The sequence below is a fragment of the Onychomys torridus genome, chromosome 7 (assembly GCF_903995425.1).
Source record: "Onychomys torridus chromosome 7, mOncTor1.1, whole genome shotgun sequence".
Classification (NCBI taxonomy): domain Eukaryota; kingdom Metazoa; phylum Chordata; class Mammalia; order Rodentia; family Cricetidae; genus Onychomys; species Onychomys torridus.
Window position 1 is genome coordinate 92,053,683 of NC_050449.1, and position 11,215 is coordinate 92,064,897.

The window sequence follows — 11,215 nt, forward strand, 5'->3', positions numbered from 1 at the left end:
GAAGGAAAATCCAATGATGCTGGCACCCTCCTCTGCTCCTTGAGGGATGCCTGGTATCTGAAGGCTGCCTGCACCTGGCCTGGGGATCTGAGACCTCCCCTAGTCCTGCCCTTTCTCGATGGCCTCTGCTGGGAAAATGCCCCTTCCCATCTCTGTGCATGCCAGCCATGGTCACAGGGCCTCCTGGGCTTCTCACTACGCTGGAGTGGGGAAGGGTGAAGAGTAAAAACACTCACCTGTGTTCCACACACAGTATGATTCTACCACACGTATGTGCCTGTGGGAACCTCAAGACAAAGAAGCCCGGCCCCTCAGTCTAGCACCAAGCAAAGCTCTCAGCAGGAGTGTGTGCTCCTGTCCACACCACAGGCTAGCTTTCTCCAACCAGACATGAACACACACACACACACACACACACACACACACACACACACACACACACGTTGGTAGTTGCTCCCTTTTGCCCACTTCTTATGCAGGGGGGAAGGGATGTAGCCTCTGTGCAGCTCACAGCACTATTAGAACTCCAGGGAGTACCCACACACACCCAGGCACTTACTTGATACCTGGCATGTCCAGCAGGTTGGTCAAGCCTGTCCAGTTGATCTGCAGGTGCTGCAGAGGGCAGAGGGAGGCTGCTAGACTCAGGGAGCTGGGAACCCAGGGCTGACACCTTTTCCAAACTCCTCATACTGCCCAAAGGGAGACCCTGCTTGCTGGGGTGCCCCTGCTGCAGGGTTGAGGTAGGGAAGATGTCTCTCAGCCTGCCAAACAGGCTTGGGGCATAGCAGAGTGTCCTGGGGAGCTTTGTCAACTTGACATAGCTTAGAGCTGCCTGAGAAGCCTCAGTTGAGGGATCTTCCCGACCATACTGGCTGTAGCGGGGTACCTTGATTGTTAACTGATATAGGAGGGCCCAGCCCACTGTGGGTGACACTATTCCCTGGGCCCCACTGTATAAGAGAGCTAGGTAAGCATGAGACTAAGTGGGCTAGCAAGCAGCTTTCCTCCATGGTTTCTGCTGTAGATCTCTGCTTGAATTCCTGCCCCGACTTCCCTCGTTGACGGACTGTTACCTGTATGCTGAAATAAACCCATTCCTCCCCCTAAGTTCTTCTGGTCAGTGTTTGAATACAACAGCAGGATGCAACCAGAACAAGGCTCCAGGCCTTAGTGTAGGCTGCTCAGGCCTGCTGCTTCATGCCAGGCACACCACAGAAGGGGGCTGTGCCACCTAGCCAGGTTGGCGTTGCCTCAAGAGCCCAGGTTTGTCTCAGCTCCATTTCTGAGACCTTGTGACCCTCTTTCAGCTCAGTTTCCTCATCATGGGCAGAGCTCAGTCTAACTGCTTGGGGTTGCCTTAAGGACCAAATTAGGTTTGGGCCATAGGAATCAAGCTGTAGTGGGTTGAAGCAATGTCCATTCTCAGGCTAAATCTCAATATGTGAGGTCTAGTGTCTGCTCAAGGAGGCCTATCCCCAGGTTTTAAGCTCACCGGCTTTTGAAGGAAGAATATGGTCACAGCTCCCACAAAGGGCTTGTCCACCAGCAGGGGCTCCAGGATGATACGCAGGGTGCCCTGTAACTGGTAAGCACAGAGAGCTGTGAGGGGCCAGACATCTTTTCATACCTGCCACTCAGCTCAGTCCTTTGGGGCTTCCTTATCACTCATGCCACCTTCCCTCACTGTCAGAACTACCCGCCTAGGTCACTTGCTATCACTGAAGGGACCACAGTCCATGTCCAGGGGCCTGGACACAGCTATGACCCTACTGCTGGCCACCAAAGGCCACAAACTAACTGCACTGAGGTAGGTGTGTGGGCAGCTGGGGTGGCTGGGACACAGAAGTGACTTCCAAATCTGCACACAGCTTCTGGAAAGGGGTATTTCCACCTCTCAAGCCTACCTGAGTCTCAGCTATGGCTCTCCCTCACTTTCCTAGGCAGACAAAACCTTTGGAGACTGGACATACAGGTAGCCCGAGAGCCCAATGCCCAGAAGGTTGGTGAAGCCCAGTTCCACTTGCTGACTACGTAACCTCACAGCTGTTCCCACGTCACCAGTCCATGCCTGGTACCATTGTGGCCCTCACAGTGGGTTCCAGTGTGAGCTGATTCCACTTCCCTGAGCCCACTGCAGGGACTGGAGTAGTGGTCATGGCATCCTCACTCACCTGGATGCCGTTCACACCTGCTCGGATCTTCTGAAGTTCCACGCTGATCTCACAGTCCCCAATGTAGCTGAAACGGGGGGGGGGGGGGGTTGAAGGAAGAGGAAAGGGGGCAGACGGTTGGTTCTACTGCCTAGAGCAGGCAGGAAACTTGCCCAGTGATGCACAGCCTCAGCCCTGGTTGCTGGCCATCGAGTCTCGGTTATCACTCATCATGTCACTTTTTCCATAGCCTCAGCCTTTCTCGGGTCCCTCCCAGACTCCTGCAGCTGGCCTCTTAGGCATATCCCCACCTCTGTCTAGGAAAGCAGTGTTTTGTGGTACCACCTAGCCCCAGGGCACCCATGGATGAAAAGGATGGACTTCTGGTAAACATACTGTTCCTCTACCACTTCTGGATTCCTAACCAAGGGGACACATGTGCAGTGCCCCCAGGTTCATCCTGCCATCACCCCTAGTTGTTGTCAGAGGTGGGGTAGGTGGCATAAAGCCTTGGAGACAGGACCAGCTGGTGGCTCCTGGCAGGTGATGGGCACTAAGGAGCCCAGAATGGGTGCCTTTGAGGGCAAAGGTCAAGAGACTGCCAGAAGTCTGAAGGAAGCTAAGTCACACACTTGCACACATGGGCATATGAGCCTGTTGACACAGACCACAGAACTGCTTGGTCAGCAGGGAGAGGCAGAACAGGGTGGCCGGGGTGCCAAGCACCACCTGAGAGGCTGAACTATTCATGTGAGGGTCTTGTGGCAGAGTATCTGGGGCCAGGGGCACTTTGTGGTCTACCACCAATCCAAGAGTGGAGACCAGAACCATCTGTTTCTGGCCAGGGAATGGGAAACTCTGGGAAGGAATTGACATCCACAGGGGCCAGTCCTGTCCTCTGACGCACTGCCAATGCCTCAGCACCTCTGCAGAGACCTACTGCTTAAAACTCCCTTCCTGGCCCAAGCCCGTCATGAGCCTCAGTGGAAAGGCTTGCCCACGCCCAGTGCAGCGTACAGCCCACTGAACGGCCACTCATAGCTGACCCTCTCATTTTCCTGACGTACCAGAGGCCAGCTCTCCAGACAGACCCTCATCTTTGTGCTCAAAGCTCTCTGGCCTCGCCACAAGCACCTGCCTCCTCTCGTCACACCTGCTCCCTCTAGCCACCTCCTCTGCAGAGGCTGCGCTGACCCTGCAAGTGGCCCAGCTGTGGCTTGCAAGTCGCCAGCCTCAGGCTGAAGAGAGAGCCAGGGCTGGCTATTTGGGGCCAGTCATCCCCCATCTACTTTTCTGCACCCCACCTTTTATAAAGACCTGGGTCTCAGCACAGAGGTGCCGTGGCCTAGGAAGGCTCGCATACCCCAAATCAGTATGTACCCAAGTCACTCTATCCTCAAGCTGCTGTCTAGAGGTACCCTGCCTGTCCCCAAGACACCAGGACTCACCAGATCTGCAGGTCCAGGGTCACTTTCCTCCGGTTGCATTTGTCAGTGTGTGCCTTGACACCGTTCACCTTGGGGCACTACAAAAGATGACAGAAGGGCTGTGGATCCCTTCTCGCTTTCCCTTCCCGTCACGGCTATTTACCAGTATCTACTCTATGGAGCCTTAGCCTGGAGAAGACAAGGGGCAATGGGGACCTAGCTTGGCCTCATATGCCCACAGCCTAGCCTCAAGATAGTGGAATGGGAGGAGTCAAACAAGAAATAGCCACTCCTGTGGGGTGGGGGTGGGGGGGGGGGGGGGGGAGGAGTAGCAAGGCCTCCTAAAGAGAGTTTAATGGGAATATGGCAGATAGGAAGGAATTGGCCCCACATGGTGAAGGCAGGGTCACTGGCTCAGACATCCAATCCTTTCTGTTTCATCTCCGTCTGCTCACTGTTTTCTCAGGTATTCTGGTTAGGACGAATCAAGAGTAAAAGCTAAATGTCATTTGCACCTGAATTAGTAATACGCATGTGACAATGCTGAGATGAAAGTTCACTGGCATCTGCTATGTAGTTTGGAGTGCATTTTAGAGAAAGTTGGATATAGAGACAGATGCATGGATATATAATAAATCAAACACAGCAAGATATTAACATCTGTACAGTTTACATAACAGATCTGCGATGTTTATTGAATAATTCATTAAACATTTTATATGTTTGAAAATTTTCACAATAAGTTATTAGAAAAAAATTCAACCAGTTCCACAAGGAGGATTCCATTAAATTTTCTATTCACTCCACAGAAAGTGGCATTCTAAAGTATATTATCAGGGCTGGAAAGATGGTTCAGTGGTTAAGATAACCTGCTGTTCTTAGAGAAGACCAGAGTTCCTACACAGTGGCTCACATGTAACTCCAGTTCCAGGGGTCTGCTGCCCTCTGATTGTGCCCCTAGGAGGCCTTTGGCACATGTGTGGTGCACATACACATAGTCTCTAAAAATGTACCAACCTTTGAATAGATTCTCAGAGTATGGAGTTCATTAAAAACACAATGTTTTTTTCCTGCATCTCTGATTTGCTTTCTCACATTTAATTAATGTCATTTGGTATTTTAGACTTTTTGTGGTACCTGGAATTGAACCCAAGACCTTCCATGTGTTAGGCGACTTTTAATTTTACATTTTTTTTTTTAATTTAATTTTATTTTTTTAGGAGTTTCTAGAATTGTAAAAGCTGGAAAGGGTATACACAGCCTGGCTCTGCCCTGGCTCATTGGAAGTGTGGTTTGGGGGAGGGGTGCCGTGCTCAGGGACTGTTGGGAGTAGAGGATTGCCTCGCACCTATGAATGTTCAGCTACACCAATACCTCACCTTCAGGGATAGGTATTAGGGTGCCCACTATATGCCAGGCAGGATAGTCCTGGTTCAGGCTCACAGTTGGACAAGGGCACCAGACCAGAATATGGCTTCCACATGCGGGACATTGTTCCCACAGCTGCCGAGGCCACCTGAGGTCTGGCCTGTTGTTCATGCCTCACAGTAGCACTTAGAAATGGGTCCTTTCCTTTTATACGTTAGGAAACTGGAGCTTAGACAGGGTAGGTCACTGACCCAAGGGCACTGAATGCTAAAGACACTGGCATATGTGAAAGAAGAGGGCATGCCTGAGCCTGTGAAGGTCCTGGTGAGAACTCCACAGTCAGTCAGTCAGTCAGTCAGTCAGTCAGTCAGTCAGTCAGTGGAAGGAGGGAAATGGGAGGATGAGGAACAGAGAGGAGAGAGACAAGGCCAAGAACAGAAGGCCTTGAAAAGGCAGGATGGGGAGTGAGGCCAGTCACCTGCAGGGCTAGGACATCTGGTCAACCTCCTGGGGTCAGTGCCCGAGGAGTGGCCTGGTGGCGTAGGCTCTGCTCTAAGCTCAACAGTGTGAAATCCCTCTGCTCTGCCTGCCGAGGTCTTCAAAAGCAACTCAAGACAGCCATTTTTCAGGATGCCTGTGGTCTCCACAGAACTAGTGTGAGCTCCTAATACCATGAACTGCCTTGTGGCACTGTCAAAAACTCCTAGGCAGAGATCACCGGTGACACCTGGGGTTAGCAGTTACAACTTGTTCGCCTTTCTATCCATCTGGCTCCCTCCATGCATGTTTCTAAAATTTCTAGAAAAAGAGGAACTATTTCCCTCAGCTTCTTTCTGCTCTCTGGCCCTGGTTTCCTCGGAACCTGGAAAGCTGGTAGGAGGACAGGAGGCGAAAGGTGTACACTGGGGCTGACAAGCTGGGAAACACAGGCAGAGGCTAAAGCTCTCTGAGGCCCGACTGTCCTGGGTGGGGGGAACCAGGAAGAGAGGACAGAGAGAAGACTGCCCAGCAACTCCAGGCCGACCTCACTGAGGCAGCACCAACCTTCTGTCCAAAGTAGAGCTTGGTGAAGGTGAAGGTCCTGAGGTGCACGCTCTTCTCCCGGATCTTGGGCTCCAGCTTCTCCCGGATCTTGTTCTCCATGATCATGCTTAGGTAGGGCCAGATCTGCGTGATGATCTGCAAGTAGATACAGAGGTCTTGGAGGTCAGGTCTGTGGCCCAGACCGCAGATCTGCAGCAGCCTAGATCCTCTGCACCTGGTCCCACGGGTGGAGTTCAGTCTTCACGTTGCCTGCTCTCCAGCCTCCCACCCACCCATCAATCCATTCGCCAAACACTCGAGGACAGCAGCAGATTCCACCGCCAGGCAGAGGTTTGGGTGTATTTTGCAGTGTAACATGGAAACACACTTCCGTTTACGTCAGTAATTCAAAGCCATTAGATTTGCCCTAAACACATCCTCGCTCTGCTTTGCACAGTAAGAGATGCTAACGTTTTAAGAAAAAAATCTTGGCAGCAGAGATTGATAAATTGTTTCCTGTGGGTATAATTTCTACAAGCCAGAAGAGGCAGACTTTGGTCCATTTCTGCACCAGGATGAGTCATAGGGCTAGTCTGAAAGTCATGTGTGGGACCAAGTTCCTCGTGATGCCAGGGCCTTATGTACCCATGCTCCAGTCCTTATGCAAATATCAAGTGTACTTACACAAACCCAGATGGTCTAGCCTATTACACACCCAGTTGATTGGTACAGCCTATGGCTCCTGGGCTACAAACCTGCCCAGCCAGTTACTGTGGTGACCACTGCAGACAACTATGACACAGTAGGCAGTGTTTGTAAACAGAACCAAACCTAGAGGAGACATGGTTGAAGCTCTCAACTGGAATGTTCAGCTCCGATTATAACCCATGGGACCACTGCAGTAGTCTGGTTCATTAGTGACAAAGAAATGACGTTGTGCAGACACGATGATACAATGATCAAATTTTGCCAAAATTATACTGGCACAATATGTTATGGGGATGGGCAGGCTACCTCACCGGCAAGGCACATTTTTAACTGACCTATGGACTATTATAGTTTCCCTTTTACCAGTAATGGCCACTTTCTATTGCAGCAGGCATGAAGTGAAGATGTTGGGCGGCAGGGGTAAGTGACAGCAGTAGTGGGGGCTGTGAGCTTCGGCATAAAGGTGCCCCTCCTCCGCTCTGCTCCCCCCCCCCCATAATCATGGTAGAGCCTTAAGGTATATGAAACCCAAGGCTCATCCTTCCACTTTCCTGGAGGCCTCTCCCACGCCATCTTCCTGTGTTCTCTGATGCTTATGACATCACCCTCACATGTAGTTCACCTCCACAGCTGCCTAACAACTGCCTCCATGGCCATGTGGCACTCAGTGAAAATTCAGACTCTGCAGTAATCAAGGCCTGGCTGGCACACACAGGAAGGGCTCTGTGGAGTGTGTCCCCAAGGCCTGGTACCCAGCTCTTCACCCCAGAACCCAGGTCATTCTTCAAGCAGTGAGCTGTTTCCTCTAAATTCTACCTGGAGGCTGGGGCAGTCTTTGATGCACTTGGTAATGACATTTCCAGGAATATGAAAATATCAACCATAGATTAACAAGCTGTCAGGAGTGCCAACACCTGACCTAAGTGCATTCTGCTGTGAACTGAGTCTCCTCCCAGGGTTAAGTTTGAGTCAGGAGCCTATGGGTGCGGGCTGCTGGGGACCCCTCACAGATCAGGCCAGGAGGGTGGGACCCAGGCTTCTCATCTGGAAAGTCAGGGTTCCTAATGCAGATGGGTCAGAAGGCAGGACATGGAGCAGCTAGCCAGCACAAGGGAAGTTCCCTCAGAGGATCTTCCACTAGTCACAACAGTGACATCATTGAACCCCTACTCACCATGGGCTTGGGCAGGAATCATAACCACTCCCATTTTACAGATAGGGAAACTGGCTCAGAGATGTTGGGCAAATTGCCCAAGGTTGCACAGCAGTGGTTTTGTAGCTGTGCTGGGAGCCACATGGAATCCTGATGCTGTGTCTAATTAGTGTCTTCCTTTCCTTATAAAATAATCTTGAGAAGAAGGAAATAAGGGTTGTTCTTGTCTCTATAAATTTTCTCTGAATTAAAAAAAAACAAAACTTTTCTCCTCAGTCTAGATATTAATTTAAAACTTATTTAAAGGGGAAAAAAACTTTAGGAAAACTCCTCTGTGAATGAACCAGAGCAGGAATGTATCACTCATGCTCAGCAGTGGAGGGGCCTCTCTGCCCATCCCTGACAAGGGAAGTACAGGCTGAGGTTTGGGTCTGCACAACACTCCTGTCAGGGTTGCTCAGAGACTCCCAGGTTGAGTACCAAATGGGCTGCAGATGAGGATGCCCAGGCCCGCAATGAACCCAGCCCTTCCTGCCCACCAATGGCCTTACCTTATTGGCCCACTCCACACGCTCCACATCTGGGAAGTGTATCTAGAAAAGAGAAACCGCAAAGGGAATTAAGGCAAGAGCCTCATGCCACCAGCAAGAGGCTTGGCAAGCTTGGTCCTGCTGCCCAGAAGGTGGCAAAGTGAGTCCTCACCCCTGGCTTCTGTGCGGGTCACAAGGGTGCCCTCGGCATCCACTGCATACCTGGCCCTGTCTATTCATCCAAGTTTGCTCTCCTAGCCCTGCTTTGATTTCACCTAGCCAGCTCCACCGTGCCTTCTAGAAAGAAGACACCCCCACCCCTAGCCTGCAGTTGCTTCTCTTCCCTGGTCTCCAAGTCCAGCTATGTGGAGCTGTGGAGGGAACTCTGGAGGCTGCATCTTTGCACATGCACTGGACATCCCCAACTCCTCTGAGTTAGTAAGCAAGTTTGCACCTTACAAATTTCACTTATTCATTTCAAGGAGGCAACTTTGTTTAAAACAACAACAACAACAAAAAGCAGATGAAGAACTCAGCTAAGTAAAGAGAAATTCAGAATTTTATCTGAAAATGCCACCACTCAGTGACAGCCATTTTTAACAGGGTGCCATTTTTCAATGGCCACTGGGGGATGGCTGTCATGAAATACCTGTCCTCTCTCCTGTCCTTACTCTCAGGAATCCCACCTAAGCCTCCCTCTCTCCAGCAAAGAGGACCCTCAGGCCTTGTCACACAGCCACCTAAATTCCTCGAGGTCCCAGCCATTCTTCCTGCTCCTGGTGAGCCAAAGGGCCAGCAGGGCTGGATGGCCATTCCTGATGAGCCAAGGGGGCCAGCAGGGCTAGAGGGCCATTCCTGGTGAGCCAAGGGGGCAGTGGGGCCAGTGGGTCCCAGGCTGCAGGCTAACATCCATATGGTTTGCCTCAAGCCTCATGATATCCTCTGGACCTCTTAGTCCAACCACCCACCTCCCCACAACGGTCCTGCGCATGCTGGTTCCCGGGGTGTCAAACAGTCCCCGCACCCACCCCTGTTCTCTTGGACTGCTGTTGTTTGTCACTTCTGGCTTCCCAAGGTAGAGGACAGATGTCCCTCTTGGGTGTCTGATGGTTCTCCAGTGTAGAACTCAGTACACGTTATGACAGCCCATTAGTGTCATCTCCTCTCCCTACCAGCCTGGAAGTGTATGGCTCCCTGCCGCAGCCTGCCCCTAGCACAGGAATGTCTAGTAAACATGGAACAGAATGATATAAAGAACACTGAATGAATGCACGCAGGCATGAAGGTAAGCCTCTTGCTCAGTCAGGCCCTTACAGGCACGACTTCTTTGCTGGACCATTCGCTCTCCATCCCAAGCTACGGTACTTCCTGCTCTGGCACACTCTGGGTGTGGATCCTTCCACATTCCCGGCCCAGGTGGGTCTCCATCCTTGAGAGCTGAGCTGTTCTGCCTCTGGACCCTGGAGGCCGATCCAGTTTGGCAGGTCCAATGCTGGCCACCCGTGGGAGATGGTCAGATGTCGATTCCTAAGCCTGGCACCTCCTGAATCAGAGTGTGTTGGGGTGGGGCCCTCTGACTTATTTTTAACAAGTTCCTGGGGGTGATTCTGGAGCAACAGTCAGGGCTGGCTGTGAAGTATCAATGCACAGCCCATGCTTTGTGTTAAGGTGACCCACACCTATCCTGAAAAGCAGGGCAACAAAATGAAGCTGCCATGGTCTCTCTCAGCTTACCAAACCTGCCTTTGAGACTCTACCAAGAGGCTTCTCCATCAATGGTTTGAACACCAACACCACCACCCACCCACCCCAACTCTCCCCCTACCCCCCAAACTCCCTCCTAACACCTCTATCCCCACATCCCATTCCCCCCCCCCCCCCCCACAAGTGCCGAGGACAGCAATTCACTCTAAGAAAACAGAACCAGTTTGGCGCATGCTCCTGGGAGCCGCCTCAGCCTGAATCTACCCTGGAGAGCGGACACACAGGAGCTGGTAACTCTGTGCCCCGTGAGCAAAAGACAGAAGCCTGACACTAGCGAGCTCCAGTGTGGAAAAGCCAGCCAACCTCTCTACCCATCACAACTGTTCTTTGTTCATCTCTCTGAGGAAGTCTCTACCCAGGCCGAAGTCTCAAGGCTATCCTGTTTTTATCTGTGGCTTGCAGATATCTAGATCTTTAACTCTCCCTGGAAACAGTTTAGTAGAGTAAGATAAGGATATCATTCTGTGTTTCTGTCCTGCTTCCCCAAGGCAACCTTCCACGACCATACAGCGACCACGCCCCCATACACGCCCCCCCTTCCTCTGCACCCTGGAGTGTGTTTCTAGTCAAGCTGCAGCCCCATTCCTTTGTTTGCCTGTTCACACTTTCAGTTACTGTCCTTTCAAAATGACCTGGGGCAAAGTGATGATCCCGGGTTGTTTTTATCATCCGGACATATGTAGACATTGGTAATACGTTCGTTAGTCAGCTCTGCATGACTGATAAAAACACCTGAGACAATCTGCTTGTGGAGTCCCAGTACCCCATTTGAGGACACCAGTAATGTACTGTACTAACTTCCTCCCACTAAGCCCCCACCCACCCTTTACAGGCTTCATCACCGTCCAACCACACCCCGATGGAGACCAAGCCTTTGCCACAGGGCTTCGGGGGGTGTCTACGTCAAACCACTGTGGTAGATCCTTGTTCTCCACAGGGACATTGTGTCACGCAAAGTTCACCGTTTATCACGTTCCTGTTCAGGATCATAAAAGGTTTTTTTTTTTTTAAGATTTGTTTTTAATATTTTAAATTTATTTATTTTTATTTCACGTACATTAGTGTTTTGCCATGGTGTTGGGTCTCAGG

General features: G+C 51.3%; 1 protein-coding gene across 1 annotated transcript in view; it reads right to left on the reverse strand.

Moving 5' to 3' along the window:
• Positions 1-11,215, reverse strand: part of Esyt3 (extended synaptotagmin 3) — a 48,045-nt gene that overhangs the window by 19,801 nt on the left and 17,029 nt on the right. The window contains exons 2-7 of the mRNA XM_036193549.1: positions 8,384-8,425; positions 5,993-6,127; positions 3,602-3,678; positions 2,175-2,241; positions 1,496-1,585; positions 560-615 (exon numbers count right to left, since the gene is read on the reverse strand). Coding sequence (XP_036049442.1) covers positions 560-615; positions 1,496-1,585; positions 2,175-2,241; positions 3,602-3,678; positions 5,993-6,127; positions 8,384-8,425 — 467 coding nt within the window. The remainder of the gene's footprint in view (positions 1-559; positions 616-1,495; positions 1,586-2,174; positions 2,242-3,601; positions 3,679-5,992; positions 6,128-8,383; positions 8,426-11,215) is intronic.